We start from the raw sequence: 18,676 nt of genomic DNA on the forward strand, positions 1-18,676 counted from the left end.
TCCCCATACCCTCTCCCACCTAAGAAGCCAGGACTGTCCTTTGTGAAGGCCAGGCCCGCTGCCTGCACAGCCAAGCACAAGGTGCAGAAGGTGCCTGGTAGTGGGGAAGGAGCTAGACTGAAGGAGGGCCTCTGGCTTGGAGGTGCTGGGGCCCTGGCACTGGGTCTGGCACAGCTAACTCAGTTGAGCAGGTCCTTAAGCATCTGAGCAAGGGGATATGCCTCTTTCATTCAAAACCGCCAACCACGCTGGCTCTTACCTTCACAAATTCTGTCCAATCGCTGTCGCTTGACTTTGTGCTTATCCACAAGGGCCATTCTTTATCGAACTTTGCAACTCTCTGATTCAAAAGGCAAAGCAGTCCTCTAAGAACTTAAGGGAACTCGCAGGAGTCTGCGTGCATTACGCCACTATGAACCCTGAAACAAGGAGAAAAGAATCCTTACTCTCTGGAGACCTTTAGGACACAGGCCAGCAGGCTACTCAGGACTTGACTGCCATTTTCTACAAGGGACCTGCCATCTGGCCATGCAGTGCCTGCTCTCTTCCATAAAGAGGTTCTCCAAGTCCACTGAAGCAACCTCCTGCTTTCTATCTTGTAGCAGCAAGGAAGCAAGCAAGCAAGGACACGAGACATTAGCAGTTATTTCTGGAGGGAGCAAACAGAAGTATATGGATCTTTTGTTTTAAACTTCACATTAATGACTGATCAAGCTCAATTGTAACAATTTGCACTCTGAGTCCAGAGACCAAGCAACAGCTAACTGAACCTGCCCTTTGTTTCTGTGACCTGCATGATAGCGGTGAGAGGAGGTGGGTACAGTGGAGCTGTTTTATGAACATTTTTGGAATGCTGGGGAGCAGGTCCCAGACACAACTCGTACTGAGATGCAGACACCCACTGTGGCTATGTGGTGCTTTCTACGAGAGAACGGGACGGTGGGGGCCAAAAAGCAAAGCTCACCCCAACACAAGCCCACATGCTGAGGGCATGAAAATAGGGGGTGGAAGACAGCGAAATTTGCCTATGTTGTCTCCCTACATTTTCCTCTGGTGCAGGAGGGGCTCCAAACCGCCCTTGGAGGAGCACTGTCCTAGCCTTGTGAGCCTTGGCACTTGGGTCCCAGCTTTGAGGAATGAGGAACGAGCCTGTCCAGGACCCCCATGGTATTTCCTGAGAAGGAACGCCCATCTGCACTGTGGGGCTCTTACGAGGGAATGCCAAATGTGGCCTGAGGCAGGGGAGCTGCTGCTCAGCCTGTTTTTACAAAGGGTCAGGCCACAAGATGAAGGAGAGTCTGACCCACATTTGCTGTCCTTTAGTGCACTCTTGAGGGCCCAGATCAAGAATCGGCATCCGAGGTCCTAGCGCTGTTCTTCTCTCTCCTCCAGCTGCCTCCCGAAGAATCCTGACCAAGGGCTACCCAGTATTTAGGGAGCCATTCTCTGGTCTCCTGTATTTTACTTCAAATATACAACCAAACCACTGTTATCCAAAGACCAACCATGAAACCCACAAACCACCCACAAAAAAGTTGTCCTTAGTTATCAGGAAACTACAAAGAGAAAAGGAGACAAAAGTGACACTCAAGAGTTAAAAGTGAGGATTCTGATGTATGGTTATCAATTATGCAAAATGCTAGGAGTTACTTTACCAAGGGTCAGACTGTAGGTCTGGCTATTAAAAGGTAGGCGAGTTCCTGATAGTTAATGGCTAATTTCCCAGCAATGAGGCTGAAAAGGCGCCCTAAAGATTTATGGCAATAATTATGTGATTTAAAAAAAAAAAAAAAAAAAGAGCTAGGAAAAAAGCACAGTTTCTAACTACATTAATAATTAATGTCAACACCCAAGGAGGTTCCCTAAAACCTGGAATGAAACCAGGCATGGTTGCTCATTCCAGGAGTCCCTGCACTTTGAGACGATGAGGCAGGTGGATTGAAGCTCAGTGTGGCAACTTAGCAAAATCCTGTATTAAAAAGGTGCTGGAGATGTAGCTCCAGCAGTACAAAGGCCCTGGGTTCAAGGCCGGGTCCTGAAAAACCTGGAAACAGGGTATTAGACAGGGTAGGGTGGTCCTAATTTGACGGAGGTGATCACATGGACACATCTACAGAGCTCTGGTTGTTGGGTTCTCTGGGAAAGACAACCTTGCAAGAGAGGCACCCTAATTCCAGAAAACCAGAGATGAGATGGAGGGGGCCAGGACCTGTGGAAGCAAGCTCTGTACCCACAAGAACACACACGCAACCAGACAGTTAAAAGTTAAAGCCTTCTGCCATGTCCCTTTGCTACGGGTAGTGTTGATGTTCAGATCACAGTCTACCCCTCATCGACTACGGTATGAAAACAGAACTCTGTATTAGCTGCCTCATCCACAGGGTGAGAGAATTAATTAGTTAATATTTGTAAAGTACTGTGGAGATGAAAAATGTCAGCATTAGGATCTGAGGCAAGATGGGTTGTACACCCTCCTCCCTAGCCCCAGTGAGGTATAATCATTCTTTTTGCTTTCCTTTGAATTCTAATTTGTATAATTAGATGGCTTCCTGAAAAATTGATAAGTAGAATCTCGATCATGCAATCAAAGGCAAGATCAGCCATCAGCTTACACAAATGTCTATGTTCTACTATTTTGAAAAGGAAGTACTGACTCTTTATGTCTGGCTTTTCTTGTGCACTTTTTTGGCGTCCTCTTTGCCCCCAGCTGTGGCACGTACCAATCCCACATGCCAGGCCCAACCTTGCTGGCAGTGAATGTGAACTTGCAGGTTCACCAGTTGCTAGGTCTGGCCCAAACCAGTGTCCATAGATTCCATTCCCTTCTGACTAGTATTTCTTGTCGCAGGAAAAAAGGATGCGAAATGTGACATTTTCCTCCTATACTCTTCTAAGAAACAAGCTATTTATGAAAACTTAATTAATGTGGCCATCTTTTTAATAATGCAGCCTGTCCTCAAGCAGAGCTGGGCACTGTGGGGCCTGGCTGATGTCTCCACTGATAACGCCAGCACTCTGCTTGCCACCCTGGCATTGGCCTCCTTTATATCACTGGCTTCCTGTGTTTGCTATGAAAACCGCCCTTGACCTTATATTTTAAGCCACTTTCCACTGATAAATCACAATCATTTAGCCACAGAATTTGCCATCATCTTTTGACACCTTCTAGTCAAAATGTTTAACAAAGACATAAAGGTGGAGAAGGAAACAAAGGCAGAATCTGTCCCATTATCTCATGCTTGCTGAGCTTACACTTCAAAACACTCTAGTGGTGGAGCTGTAGGATGAGGTGGGGTTCTAGAACCCACATGCAGACTGACTCTGAATCATGTATCCTGGAGACTTGTAGAGCAGAGCAGTGTTAACGGTGCCCTAGAGACGTTAAGGATAGAGGAAATGTATGTGGAAAAGTGGTGGGAAGCAGCAGGCCTACAAGAACTGCTTCTGCCCTTTTTGGGCTCAGTCTGGTCACCTCCTTTTGTATTTGTAGACAGTCCTAGCAGTTGACCCCTGGCTGAGACTGCAAAAAAGCTAAGCAAAATTCAAGGTCAAGGAGAGAGCTGGACCTTTCAACGAGGAAGAAAAGCAGCTAAAGTCAAACCTCACAAGAAATATATCCTTCTCCTCATAGATAAAGGAAATCGTTGGCCAAATTGCAACCAAGGATCAGAAAGGTATCCTTGAAACTTTTTTCCCTTGAAGAATTATGACGTAAATTTTTTGTGCTAAGAAATTGAACTTATTCTAGTTCTATTTCTGAGGGGTCAGGCGCTCTCCATGCTTTCCTTAACTTGTGGTCAACTAGGGAATGCAAATATTAATAGAAAATCCTAGAAATAAATTATTCATAAGTTTTAATATGAATGAAACTGAGGGGTTTGATTAATTCCTCTGTTTCCTGCACTCTCTCATACAGAGGCAATTTATCACTTTGTTCAGTGTGTCCACGTTGTATATTCTACCCACCAATAGTGACTAGGGAAGTAGCTTCTTGGTTATCAGAATGATTCTTACAGCACTAAAATACATGTGTACAAGTAAGTCACTTGGGGCAAGTAATAGCCCCAAAGTACAAAAATAGTGGTAACTATTAATTTGTGCCAAAGAAAAGCTGTAAAGTACTCCTTGTAAAGTGAAAAGGTGAAACTTTAATCAGATGAATGTATGTACAGGGAAAATGACATTGTACATATAGTAAGATTTAGTAATATCCATAGTTTTAAGCATCAACTATGGTTCTTAGAATAAAAAATTCATGAATAAGGGCAAGGGACCATTAATTCCAAAAAAAGATGCTTAGATAAGAAAGCTACTTTAGATGTAAAAGCGAAACATGAGATTTAAGAAATGGAAGGAAATGAAAAACAATACATTTTACCAGATGCTTTGACATCAAACAAACTATCCAGAATTAACAGCAAAAGGAATGGGAAGATTCTCCTTGTCCAACAGTCCAAATTGACCAGACAAATTTTTCTAAGTAACAATGGTTATCACCTGCCCAGACCAAGCCATTGCAAGGCTCTCAAGCACAATCCAGCCCTCATCAATTTATATTTTTAAAGGCTTGAATAATTTTTAAAAATCCTGTTTCTTTATTTTGGTTCCCATCTTTATACAAATTATGCAGCTGAGGGATTTACAGAGTAAGTGCATGTCTTCCATGGAAATGAAGATGAAAATTCTTCTGAAATTGGTTAAACATGAGAAAAGCTTTTGATTCTTTTAAAGAAATCTACTTAAATATTATGTTAACAAAGACTAAGCTTCACAATAGTCTAATGAATGAATATTATCAAAGTTAAGTCAACCCTGAGAAAGTCCTCTGCCTGAGCCACCAGTGTCCCCAGAATACTATTCGCTGTCCCCAATGGGGACACAATTTAAGGACGAGACAAATCAATAAAAGCAGGAGCATGAGTGTACTATCTTCCCCAGTCCTAGGACCTCACGAGCAGGACGGATTCCTACAGAAGCTCTGCCATTCCAGCTTAAAAGGGTCTCTTGGTGTATGGAGACCCAGGAAGGCCACAGTGTGGAAGGAGCATCCTGCCAGGCAATGAGGTTCAGTGATGGAGTTCTATGCATGTGAAGATTCTGCTGACCCACCAAAGTCTCTCTGCACTCTGACTCCTTATCTGATCCTAGAGAAAGCCACAGAGGTGCCTGTAATACTCCATGGAAGTCATTCAGGAGCTTCACAGCCAAGCACGCAGCAGATCCCTTTGCTGTCTAGAGCTGCAAAGAACTCTTGGACATAAAGAATGTAAACACCACTCTCACCTTTGGCTAAATGTCTGCACAATTAGTGACTGAATTATTATAGGTCCTCTCTAAGAAGGAAATGAAGCTTGTGTAAGAGTAGGATGGAAAATCAGTTCACCAAGGTCAATTTTGAAATGATTACTATGTACTGAATGTTGCTAACTCTTAAAAATTCTTTCATGCTGAAAATGGCCTCTCTTACACCCCCACCCCAATACCCACCCAGTACTGGGGATTGAACCCTGGGCTACATCCCTGGTCTTTTTTTATTTTTTGAGATAGGGTCCCCACTAATTGCCTAGGATGGGTTTATTATACTTGTAATCCTCCTGTCTCAGTCTCCACAGAGTGCTGAGATTACATGTGTGTGATACTACGTGTGTCTGTAAATATGCACTGCATTTCTGAATGTTCAAGGCCAGTTCCCAGTGTGATGGTATTTGGAGGTTGGCTTGCTGGCAGATGACACCGGGTTCCACCTTCATGAAAGCACCTCTCTCAGGTGAGAATGCAGCACAGTAAAATCCACAATCCAGGAAGCAGGCCTACACTGTATACCTCTGGCTCCAGAACTATGAGAAATAAACATCTTGTCCTTAAGCTACATAGACCATGATATTTCTGTTACAGCTGCCTGGACTGACTCTGACAAAACCCAAAGGTGGCCACAGCTCCTTAATCATTTGTTTAGGAAGTTTTGCAAACACAGTTCACTTTTTCTACTTCAGGAGGTAGGGAGGTTGAACACATGGCTCAGGTATCAAGCAGCATAGAAAGGTGTTCAGGAAATCTCCCTTTCTACAGGACCCTACCTAGGCCCTAAGAAAACCAGCAGGTCCTTCCGGAGATAAAACTTCAAAGGCGTGCTGATTCCTAGAGACAGGCCTGTCTACCTCCTACAAGACTGGGAAGCTCATGTTTCCCCAGGGATGCCCAGCAGCCTAACCCTAGGGGCAAGCCAGACCATACCGTGGTTACACAGCCCTCAACCTGTCCCTGGAGCCACAACTCAGTCACCCAGGACTGACACAACCCAGACATCCTATTACAGGCAGCTCAGTAATTATACAGGCCCACAGAGCTTGCCCAGCACCCTGAGGCCAGGTCTCCTCCAGAAGACAGAAGTCTGGTAATGTGTTGTTTATGCACAGTGTATCTCTACATCAAGTACTACAATCATCCTGAAAAAACAGAAGTACGCCAAACCTTCATAACTCATTCAACTGGGTTAATACAGAATATTTTTTAAAAAAGGTCAATATTTTAGGCAAGATTCTGCTACCTTTGTAGTGTGGAGGAATTTGGGTAAGACTAATGAATTGCAGATGTGATTTTTAAAAAAGTTGTTTCCATCTAACTTCCCCAGAAAATTCTTAGAAACTCTGAAACAAAACAAAACAAAAACCCAAAACAAAAGTAAAGCTCTTGTGGAGCTGGGTGTAGCTTAATGTCAGAGTACTTACCTAGCAAACACATCGAGGCCATCATACCTTCGGAAAGATGGCAACTTTATTTTTGATCATTATGTGCTAAATACTTCACAAACATGTCACATTTAATCATGGCAATATGCTGAGTAATACAAATACAAACTAATTCAGGAAATATAAAAAGCACTGTTTTTTTGGAGGGGAGGGGTTTGCTGGATATTGAACTTATGACCTCCTGCTTGCCAGGGAAGTACATGTGGCACTCAGCTAAAAGCCCCGAGCCCAAAAAGCCCAAAAAGCACTCGTCTATGAAAAAATCTCGTACCAAAATAGAGAAAACAATACTTAATACACTTTGTATCATCTTAAAAAGTGGCCAAAACATTAGAGTACAAGTCAAAAACAAAAAGACTTTCTTACAAAGAAACCCAAAGAACAAAACTTTTTTTTCAATGAACTAGGTAGTATAAATGCAAGAAATTAACATATATATTTTAGAATATTTTTGAAGCAACAAAACAATTTGGGGAATTATTTGGCTTTCTCTGTACTTCTGTTTTGCTTTTTAGTTAAATATTTGTATTATGAGTTTCCCATATAAGAGAAACCACACTTTTTACTTGGCCTGCAAAATGGAGTACTTCCGGGGGTGAAGTGTTTAAGATTGTTGCATGTGAAAAATACGGTACTCAGTGTTAATACAAGATTGCAAGTATTTTACTTGCTAGAAGCTATAATTGAGGCCAGAGGACCCTAGCAGAAAGAATCAATCATTTCCCCCCTAAATGTTTATTTGGGCCATAATGAAAATTAAGTGTGTGTTTTCACATGCTACAAAGCCATTCCTGCCTTTAGAATAGTCACACTTGGTGGGGGCCGTGGAGACTGGGAATCAAACTCTGGACCTTGCAGATGCCAGGCAGTGCTATGCTAGATCCCCAGCCCTATTCATCCATTTTAAAAGCACTGGTCTTCCAAACATGTCTTTTATGCATTAGCTTTAATAAGAGACTAACAATGGGATAAAAGCAAATAAGCAACTTTCAAATTAAGAGGTATAAAAATAGTATCTTTTATTCCTGCTTCGTTTAGAGGAGAAATCATAGGAACATATTGATTTTTGCTTTTCCGATTCTCTAAAGACTCTTTGCAGCTACGGCATGACATGTCTGATTTGTAGCTGTGGAGGCTGGTTGAGCAGGGTAAAAGTTCTGCAGTTGCAGACTCCATCAGGACAGGAGTTTCACCCTCACCAGGAAACTCATATGGGGTTAATATTAAAAGCAAGAAATGACCTGAGAATACTGACATCTGAACAAGTAAAAGTGAATGCCATACGGACAAGATCAGAATGTGTGCAGACTATGTGACACACAATGTGTCTCCAGGGACCTTGCAACGGTGAGTTGTTGGGCTGTGGTGAGTTGTGGTGAGGCTGTGGCTCAGGGAGCACTGAGCATAAGGTCTGCAGCCAGTTCACAGCCATATGCACACACAGTGCCCTGGCTGGAATCTACTGCAGTATGACAGGATAGGTGATGGTCCTGGTGACCAACTACAGCAATAGCCACCAGGTCACAATTCCTGGAAAATTAGTTGGAGGTCATATGCTAGATTTAAATAGATTTTATCTTACTGTAAGTTACAATACACCAGGTAGCATATATGCAAATACATTCTTAATATAAAATAGATAGCACATGTTAATGTAGGATAGAACTATGAATTAACTGGACAGTTTATATTGTTTTATTCTGGAATGAGGAAAAAAGGGTTAAGATTTTTAGGGAATTTTTTAGATTAATGTATATGCTACACCTGGATGTAAATATGTAACAAAGGGTAGGTTTGTTACTATATCAGCTTCTTGAGGTTGAGGGGTGGGGAGTGAGGGGTACTGGCACAGAGAAAAGCTCAGGACTCCCTTTGTGGAGTGGGTACCCTTCTGAGATCCCAGTGGGTCCGACTCTTGCCATTCTGAGTTCCAGAATGCACATCCAGAAGCCTGCTGTCCCAGAGATTGTTCTGGAAAACACCTGCCTGCACCCATCCTTCCTGGGAACAGGCCCAGCTCAGGGGAGGTCAGGCGTTCAGCTATGTGACCTTTCAGCCAGCAGAGGGTGCTGCTTGCCCTACCTTCTGGACCCCAAGAAGCAAAGAACAGTCTGCTTTCCTATCTCACTCCCATTGTGAGTTCTTTCTCTGAAAAGAACCTGAAAGAAACAAGGTCAGAATCTCTAGAAGGAAAAGTCTTGAGTGGGTTGGCGAGACTGTGTCTTTCCTTACCATCTTGGGAAAGAAGAGATAGAAGGCACCTCCAGTCTGCCCTCCAGCAGCTGAGGACTCATGGTGGGAACATGATCAGCTGGGAGGAGGGAACTTGGTGCCAAGTGCTCCCTGCTGTCTTGCTCCTGCACTGAGAGCTGGGGTCCCCCCTCAGGAACTGAGCAACATGAAACTTGGCTAAAAAGTAGTCAAGGGAGGCTCCAGGCCAAGGTGTGGGATGATCTCCAGGCCCTGGGGAACCACAGACCACCCTGAAGGGAGATTTTCCATTGTGCCCATGCTTCTCATTTAAGGACTACGTGAGGCGCAGTGATGAAAAATGAAAACAACCTGGTAAGGATGGCATTTATGAGGAGGAAAGAGTCGTGCAAAGGCGGGTGTGCAGCTCTGCACAGGCCCACCATGGTTTCCATTACAAACTACAGCTCCGGGGGCACCCCCTACTTACATTATTAGCTGGTGGCTGCTTAATTCTCAGGCCTGGTGGGGTATGGAGACACCTCAGAACACACTAACTTTTTTTCCTAGGACACACTAATTTCAGGGAGGTAAGGAAAAAGGGATCTCCCAATCTTATTAGGAATGGATTGAGGCCAGCAGGGCTCCACCTGCCTGCTGACCACAGCCTGACCTATCAGTCTTTTCTAATCACCAAGTTCTAAGCAGTCAACTCCAATAAAGCAGTAATTGGCTCCTTCTGCCACACTAACAGGTAACCCGATTGGTACAGAGCAAGAAAGCCTGACGATGAGACCATTCATGCTACAGTGGGGAACACACACACACACACACACACCCCATCCAACCTCCCATCCGATCTCCCATAGTACTGCAAAATAATCACCTTCTCTGACAATCAATTCAAACTGACATTGCTGTAACAACAGAATGGCACTGAGCCACACAGCTGATTATTGGTCTGACTCACTTTTGGAAATAAATGCCCTAAACACCTGGGGAGCCCAGGATCTCATTGAGTTCTGATCCCACCTCTTCCAGGCTCAAACACCTGTATCTTGAACCAAACCACATTGAGTGGGCTATGAAAAGAAAAAAAGGAAAAAAAAAAAAATCTCCTGGACTAGGTTACTCTCTTCAGCTTGTTCACTGTGGACAACGCACAGGCCTAGGCCTAGCTCCTCACCCTCTATACTGAAGCCACACTTCTTGGTACAATTTCAGGCAGAGGAGATGGAGTGGTCTGCATGCCTGGGAGGTGACCATCCTTCCTTTCAAATGAGGTGCTGGGTAGACAAAGGACGCATATGACAGAGCTACCACACAGCTGGGGAATTAAAGTCTGTTTATGGTGACAGATACTCCAAGGCTGGATTCTTAAAAATATCCAAATTCCATTGTAGTTTTTCTGTGCAAAAAGGCCTCAGTTCTAGATATAAAGGCCCTACAGAACCCAGATGTTACCCTGCCCATTGCAAGAATTTCATGGCAACAGCAAGCAGGAGCCAGACATCCCTGACCCTAGAAAGCCTTTTCATGGAGCAGCGTGCCCACACCTCATGTCTTCCACCTGAGCCACAAAAAGGAAACTTCACCTTTTACATAGCGATTTAAATCAAACAGCTTGCAGCTATTTGATTTGTTTAACATAGTTTTCTCATAAAGAATTGGAGTATGGGAGAAAGCCAGAAAAGAGATGAGCTTTCTTTTCTATCTGGGACTGCAACTACAGGAAACACATGACATTTTGTGTCGCATAACTTCATTTTTGCCTTTCAAAAGCAAGAAAAATAAAGCAAGCCTTGAATAGCTCTTGTTTTCCTGTTGAAGGATACTCTTAGAATTATACATTCTCCTTGAATTAGATCACCTACTTCTCAGGAGTTACAGTCTTGAATTCATGTGGGTGAACAACCCATATTAACACAGTCCAGAACGCTCCAGGCTACACTAAGATAGCTCAGGGTGGAGAGAAGCTGCTGAACAGGAATGAGGAAGGGAAAATCTTCTTGGGACACAGGAATTATCAAGATGAGCCGGTTCCTCATATCACAGCACTCCAGGGCAACAGTGACAATCAGTGATGATGAGAGTATGCGGGTGCAGGGCAATGCCATTGCCTATCAGAACATCACAGCTTATCTCAAGTAAGGTTGGAATTTTTGCCTGAAACCCTACTAAACAATTCTTGGACAAGGTGGTGGCCATTTAAAACTCTGCCGTGAGCTAACTTCTGGGGATGCTGTATACCCTGGAGCCCACGCTAGAAAACACAATGCAAGGAGGCACTGAAGACTTGGGATTCCCGAGTGCCAAGTTGTGAACATGGCACAAGGCGGCAATCAGACCAGGTTCCTGGGCTTCCGGCCCACACCTACAAACTTATCAGCTGTTGACAGTACAATGCTCCAAAGGAATTTAACAGAACACTCATCCATGAGTCCCACTGGCTATGGTTAACTGAAGGTGGATGGAAGGCTATCCCTTCAAATCATGTTGAAGTTCTCAGCCCCAGTATCTCCAAATGTGTCCGTTTGCAGAGATGCTTTTTACCTGGGCAGTGACCAATACGGTAGGCTCTAACCCAACAATAAGTGACTTCATGAAATGGAGAGACTGGAACAGACATATGGACAGAAGAAAGTTGATGGAAGACACAGGGAGAAACAAGTATCTGCAAGCCTAGAAGAAAGCCCTAGAACCATTTTCCTAGGAGCCATTTGTGACAACACTTTGATCTCTGGCTTCTCGTAAGATGGAACTTTCTGTGGTTTAAGCCACCCTTTCTGTAGTACTTATTTCTGACAGCTAAGCAATCTTATCCCTGCCTATTAAGGTTGGCAGCTCAACAAGGGCCCTCTGGAGCAGTCACCAGCGAGACTTAGGGGAGCTCAGGGCCGATGCAGCAAGGAACTTGCTTATGGAGAAGTGGCAGCCCCTACAGGGTGTGATATGCCAAGAGTCTAGGCATCCTACAGTGTGCCAGGTCACCCTGGGGCCTCCAAACTCACCCTGCTGTGTCTGGGTGCAAGCTGGACATATACAGCCTGAGGCGTGGCTGCTCGCTGCTCACCTCTGGCTACTATGCTCAGCCAGCTGAACAGTCTGTGGGGTCTGATGGGCAAAAAGACTGCAGTGGAACAGCCAAACTCCTATGACAGAGGGATTGGCTCCTGAAAGACTCAGGGGTCCCAAGTTGAGACGTGGAAGAGATCCTATTCACAATTATCCCATGTGCTCTACAGTCCACGTCTGCAAACAGCCTGCCTTTGTGGCCTGTGCATTGATACCACAGAGACTCTCCCACCCCAATGCCAGATGTAGGAGAGAGATGGAAGTGGTTTCACACTCTGAGCAGGGAGCAGCAGGAGCCTGCCTAGGGATGCCCACAGCCGTCGTCGGCTGGGAGCTATCATATGGCAAGGCTATGCCTTCTAAGGCCGTGGTCCCACGTGTAACCATGCAGTGTGAAACAGGCTCTGCACTCAGTACTAATGGATGTGAGGTGTTTCCACTTTAGGGGAACACCCAACACACTCCTGTTGAGATTCTGGGAGGCAGAACACATGGAGCAACTGATCACTTACTGATGTGGCTCTGGGACAGCCTCACATATTTCCACACCTCCATAGTGCTTGGAAAGTTTTGAAAGGAAACCACTGCTGACTACATTCTCCCTGGCCCACTTCCTAACTCAAACTTCCTCAGCTTAAAGTCAGAAGCACACAGAACACAGCATGTGACTGACTCCAGCTTCACTTAATGTTTTGTTTTGAAACAGGTCTCAACCTGGCCTTGAACTTGAGGTGATTCTCCTGCCTCAGTCTCCCAAGTGCTGGGATTACAGGCATGTGCCACCACACCTGATTTGGTATTTACTTTCTGAAGTCCTAGAACTGCTAAAATAATTCTGGCATGAATAAATGATGCCATTGCAGAAAGACAGTGTTACCCCAGGCTTCTATAAAGTATACAGGTAGAAGCTGATCTCTGGGACTGAGGCTCCCTTATCCCTAGGAAGGAGCCAGTGTATCACTGGCAGTCAACAATGAACCCAAGGAGCTGGCTGGAAGCTACCTCCCACCTGTCTTGGAATCACAGTCACCCATATACTTCATTCAACGTGGCAGGGCAAGGAAAGCCCCTGTTCTCTCTAGGCACCTTTCTGAGTTGCTGCCAGGGCAAGGCCCACAGCCACATGTGACTCCTGGGGACAGAGTTGGCTGTAGAAGGGCGGTGCAAAAAACAAGATCCACTCAAGGACAAAAAGAGGATTTACCAAGGCTTGGCTCATAGTGTGGGTTTCTTAAAGGACAGAATTAAGACACTCTGAACTTCAGGGACAGCATCTTGGGTAGGCACATCTCAAGCATTCTCTTGGGATGGAAAGAAGTCTCTGGTGCCCAGTCCTTGTCCTGGGCAGGCCCTGGGGTCAGCCTAGGGGCCAGCGAGGTACAAGGAAGCACGTGAAGGTTTGGAAAGAGTAGAGGAGGGTTAAGGACATCTCCACACAGAGAAGAAGACCAATGACACACAGCCACCCTACATGCCCAGCAGGGGACCTGTTTCTGTAAGTAGGCTCTTGTTCAACTGCTGGATGGTCTTCATGACCCATCCACCTTCTACCAGAGTTCTGCAGACCCAGAGGCCCAGTGTAGCAACCCACTAGGAACACAGGTGTGCTCACAGAAGGAATGCCTGGAAAAGTGAGACAGAGTCATGAGTCGCTGGCACTAGCAGGCACTACCTCTTTCTGAAGGCCTAAAGAGAACATAGCACAAGGAACATGTCCCCCTCCCCGCCTGGGGCAGATTCTGCCCTCACTGTGAAATCTATAAAGAAGGTAACACTAGCCCCTGATAGCTCTAGTAACTGCCAGTGGGGAGTTGAGGTCCTTGGTTCAATCCATGAGGCCCCAAGGAAATGAACCCCTCCTCAGATGAGCCATCGGATGAGACCACAACCTTGGCCAACATCCAGGCTGCAATACCACAGGGGACCCTAACCTCAGAAACCCAGCTAAGTTGTACACATTCCTCATTCCTGAGAACTATGTATGAGATAATAAGGTTTTATTTTGATCCAGTAACTCTGTGCGGTATATTGTTACACAGCAATAGATAATGAATATAACCCCTTATATAGTCCATCACATTTACTATGGTCATTGACGGAATATAGTTAAACAGAAAAGAGAGTGAGCCACTAACAGTGATAAGGCACAATTCCATGCTTATACAACTAGTAGACAGAAAACTTCAACAAACCACCCAAAATGCTATAAATCCTTAGCTGACCATGCTGACATGAGGTCTGTGATGTATCCACTTCTATGAATTCGTGGGGTAACGTCTATTTTGCTCTCATCAGCAATACTCACAGGGCCAAAGATGGGAGAGTCAGCTATTATTTTCTTTTACCCTAGACACTTTACTAGGCTATACTTAATATGTACAGTTAACTGAGACATCCTGGAATCTCCAATCTAAGGCACACACACCCATAAATCAGGGGGACATTAAAAAGATCTATCAGAGTCAGCGCCCCACATTAAGAATGCACCTTCTGGACAACTCTGCGTGGTAATTCATTGCATAAAACGACCCTTTATTTTTTTATTCTTAGAAGTGGTCCTTGAACCACAGCTACTATTAAGTCTGAGCTCTGAAAATCCCAGAAACAGAAGATGCAGGTAAACAGAAAGGCACTTTGCAAACACTTTCAGAGCAGACAGCCTTTCTTGTGATCAGAGATAACAGACATGAGCTCAAAGATGCTGAGGAGCTCCAATTGAAGCCTAGAAGCAGAGAAGCCACAGAGTACAGCTGGGAATGTGTGTACAGAGCAACAAGCAACAGACACGCACACATACATTCGCTCATGGGCCTAGAAACTTGTGTGGTCCTTAATGGCGTCTGTCTTAGAACCACAGGTTTCCTGGAGTCTTCTAAGGGTTTAGAAGTCATCAAAGCCAACTGCTACTGTCACAGAGAACCTTAAACTCAACAAAGGCAGCTTATTTGCAGCCGATGGTTTTGTTTATCCCTTAGGCCCCAAAGTATACCCTGACCCTAAGAACATCTCTGCAAGGTTTATTAGTGCCAAAGTCTAGAAGCAAACAAAGGGACGAGATGGCACCATGCCAGCCAGGTACTAACATAACCACAACAACTCACGTAGTCATACTCCTCAGTCCTGGAACCACTCCGTGCCAGAAACAGAACTGGTCTGTAGCCTTATTAAGAGAAAAACAAAATTGAGAATGATGGCAAATGTCTGTAATTCCAGCTACTTGCCTATAATCCCAGCTATTTTGAGACTGACACAGGAAGATTGATTGCATAACTCAAGATTAGCTTGGGCAACTAGAGTGAATCTGTCTTAAAATAAAAAAATTTAGAAGAATGGGAACGTAACTGTACACCAAAGCAAACATGAGACCTTGGGTTCAATCCCTAGTACCACACCCAAAAAAGCAAGGAGGCTCATACCCCAATGTTAAGAGGGGTCCCTCTGAGAGGTAGAGCTGCTAGAAGCACCAGGGCTGGGGGCTCTGGTGGCTGAGATATTGTACCCCTATGTCATGGTTTATATGTCTGTGTCCCCCAGGCCTCATGAGTTTGAATTGTGCATTTGTTATTTGTTCATTGTCTAGTGCTTGGATTGATGGTGTCAGTGCCCCACCCACAAAGGGGTGGGGCCAGGATGTGATGTAATGGCAGGAAGAAGATGTGTCTTGCTCTTTGCTGATTGGAGCTTGCTGTTTGCAGCCTCATGGCGGCCCAGCCATGCCCGCCTGCCTGGGAGACAACTGAGTGTGGACTGAATCCTCCAAAAACTGTAAGAAATAAACCTTTCCTTTCCCAACTTGGGTATCAGGTATTTTGTCTCAGTGACGAACATAAAGTAACTAAGGCACCCTACATGCACTGATTTAAAAACATAATGATGTTTAACATGCGATGGACCTGCACTAAGTGGTTCTGAGTGCTGATTCACAAAGGGTGGACACAAGCAGAGCTTTAAATACGCTCTGCTATGCTTATTCTAGCAGATGAGGCATAGATAGCATAAAGTTGACCACTCAAGGAGTTCTGCCCATCCAGCTTCCACACCTGTTCTCTGATGGGTCCTGGAACTCTCTGGTGCTAGCAAGACAGAGGTTCCCCAGCTCTGTCTCAGACACTGACAGAGTGGGTGTTGGCTCTCAGATATTCTGGAGGTCCAAAGTCCATAAGGTGATACCATAGCCTAGTGGCGCCAGGGACTGTGGGACACCTGCCGAATGCCCATTCCCTCCAGTAAGTCTCTAGGCTCAGGCATTGTACTTTGGTATTAGTTTTTGGAAAAGCTATAAAGGAACACTGTCTTCCTGCCACTGGTTCAGACACAGTACCAGGTTCCTTGTCCTGGACATGGGATGTGAACTGCAGGAACTTCCATGACCTTAGCAAGTTTATTCTGGACCCTTTCATAGGCACCACATGAGTGTAGCTGCTGGGAACCCAGTGCAGATCCAGGGCCCTGCTCCTGGTACGTGATGAGGTACAGTCATAGCACATATCCATATACAGAGCTCCGGAAAGTTCTCTCAGGGACCTCAGGGACCTTCACTGCATTCTTTGTTTGCAAGTCCACTCTAAGGAAGAGGCCAGTGACCTCATTCAGAGCACACAGGGTGGATTTCGGCTAGAGAGCCACAGGGCTATGTACGTTCTGGGTCAAGTCCCGAGCCCCATGTCAGGCCAGGGAGGCAGAGGTGAAGCTACAAAATCAGGGTGCAGGGTTAAATGCTGAAATGGTTTAAAAACCAAAATTTATGAAAATGGCTTCAATACAGTTTGATGAGGTCAGCGAGTACAGAGGCCTAATGACACTTGTAAGAAAAAACATCTGTCGATGTCAAAAGGTCAGCAGGAAGTGAGTGGGGCGTACACATATCTGACTGGCTGGCTGGCTACTCCTAGAAAGAGACACACATGGCTTAACTTAGCCCTGGGGGAACAACAAAAACCCCTTTCAATTGTACTGGCCTCAAAATCTTGGACCCTGACTGGCAATCAGCTCTTTGTTTGTTCACTGAGGCCACAGAGGCTGCACCATTCAGAGCTGGCTGCCTTTTGGAAATAGCAGTTCTGGGTGCTGCTCCCCTGCCATAGAATCCCTAGCTTGGCTTTGTCATAGAACACACTGGGTCACTTGACTAGCAAACGTTTCAATAAATCTATCATCACAAAAACCAAAACAAGAGATTTTTTTGGAAAAACAGGAAGTACTGGTACACAGCAATACTTAAAATAGGGCTTGTTCCATTTATGCACAACACTGTAGCCTTCAAAGCCTTTGAGCCAACTCACCTTTTAATGTTCCTTCAAGAATGCAGCTGTTCCCAGGTCCCAGCCCTGGCTGGCCCCATTTCTTGTCCTCAGGCCCCAAGGAGGGCCTCACTTCCTCAGAGGAAGCCAGGCCTGGCCCCGCTGCAGGAATCAGGCCTGGTGCTTTCCATAAACTAGAGCCCTTTCAGGTTTCTCTTGGCAATCGTTTACAACCTGTGGCCTTCTGGAATCTGTGTCCTGTTTGTTCTCTATGGACAGCTACAGTTTTACAGAAGCCCTGACTGTTAGGAAGAAACTCACTGGGGTCCTCTAATTTAAATTCACTGTGTGGCAGGCAGATGGGGGTGCCTGGTCTCATCCTCCATCAGTAAGACCAGGCTCGAAAAAAAAAGTCACAGAGTTTCTATGTTTTAAAAATGTACCCACTTCAAAAGTACAAGCACAAGGAAACCTCTCAAGACACAACAAAATTCTTTCATTCACAGACTGCACATGCACTGCTGTGTACAAGATGGTCTTGTGTGCTGTCTCTTAAACTGGCTTCTGCCTGCTATGTCCAACTGTCCCCTACTTTCTCATTGATCTTTTGCCTTTTTATAAAAAAAAAAAAAACTGAGGGCAACGACACCGCACTTGTGTATACCAGGCCTATACCTCTACTGCAATGTGAAACGACAGAGATTAGAGAACCAACGCTCCCAAGCAATACACATGGCGAACCCACCACCTCAGCCGACCCCCTGAGGTCGGGCAGCTTCTGATGATCTTCAGAATATTCCTGTACCACGTGACAGAGGGATTTGGTGCATCCGAGGTAGCACAGGCATATAACATGCACTGTCTGGGACACTGCATTAAGTGATTTGACTCCAATGCAAGTGGCTAACTAGGGGATAAGAAAAGTGTATGTAAAGAAAGCACAAGCAGTGCTGCTTGTTTCAGGATCTCTATGTGTTTTGTTGGGTTAGAGAGAAAATCAGGTATATAACGGTATACGGTGAGTAAGGTACATAATTTCATTTCAGAAATGTGAATTTAAAACCCACTTTTGGGAATGTGAAACACTGTACTGAGAAGAAGGGGAGAGGAGAAAATTACAGGATGTATAACTTTAAGAAGTAACATTTTAGATGAAATTTAGCTTGGACGTAAGACTTGTCATCGTCTTACTATGGTGATCACAGCTGTTCTAGACTCAGGAGAAAAAGACTGACCTGCTACCTCTACTGAATGGGTATCCACACTAAGATTTAACACTGACCTCTGAGAAACTTGCTAAGGGTACCACAGCTTAGCAGTGGGCAGCTCCCAGTGTGTGACAGGCATCCTGACCTGATTTGCTGATCTTTTAAGGAAGACACACGCCTTCTTGTCAAGATCTCTTAAGTTACCCAGGACTCT

The 18,676-nt window shown here is 45.0% G+C and overlaps 1 protein-coding gene across 7 annotated transcripts in view; it reads right to left on the reverse strand.

Moving 5' to 3' along the window:
• The window catches only part of Ctbp2 (C-terminal binding protein 2), a 151,702-nt gene that overhangs the window by 39,747 nt on the left and 93,279 nt on the right, over positions 1-18,676 (reverse strand). For 4 of the 7 annotated variants that reach the window (XM_063244901.1, XM_063244899.1, XM_063244900.1 and 1 more), the window contains exon 3: positions 260-419. The exons of the other annotated variants lie outside the window; for them this stretch is intronic. In XM_063244901.1, the coding sequence (XP_063100971.1) occupies positions 260-317 (58 nt within the window). In that variant the 5' untranslated portion in view covers positions 318-419. The remainder of the gene's footprint in view (positions 1-259; positions 420-18,676) is intronic. 7 annotated transcript variants of the gene reach the window in all.

Source organism: Cavia porcellus, unplaced genomic scaffold (assembly GCF_034190915.1).
Source record: "Cavia porcellus strain 051 isolate PalLab524CR breed Dunkin Hartley unplaced genomic scaffold, mCavPor4.1 scaffold_2, whole genome shotgun sequence".
NCBI lineage: Eukaryota > Metazoa > Chordata > Mammalia > Rodentia > Caviidae > Cavia > Cavia porcellus.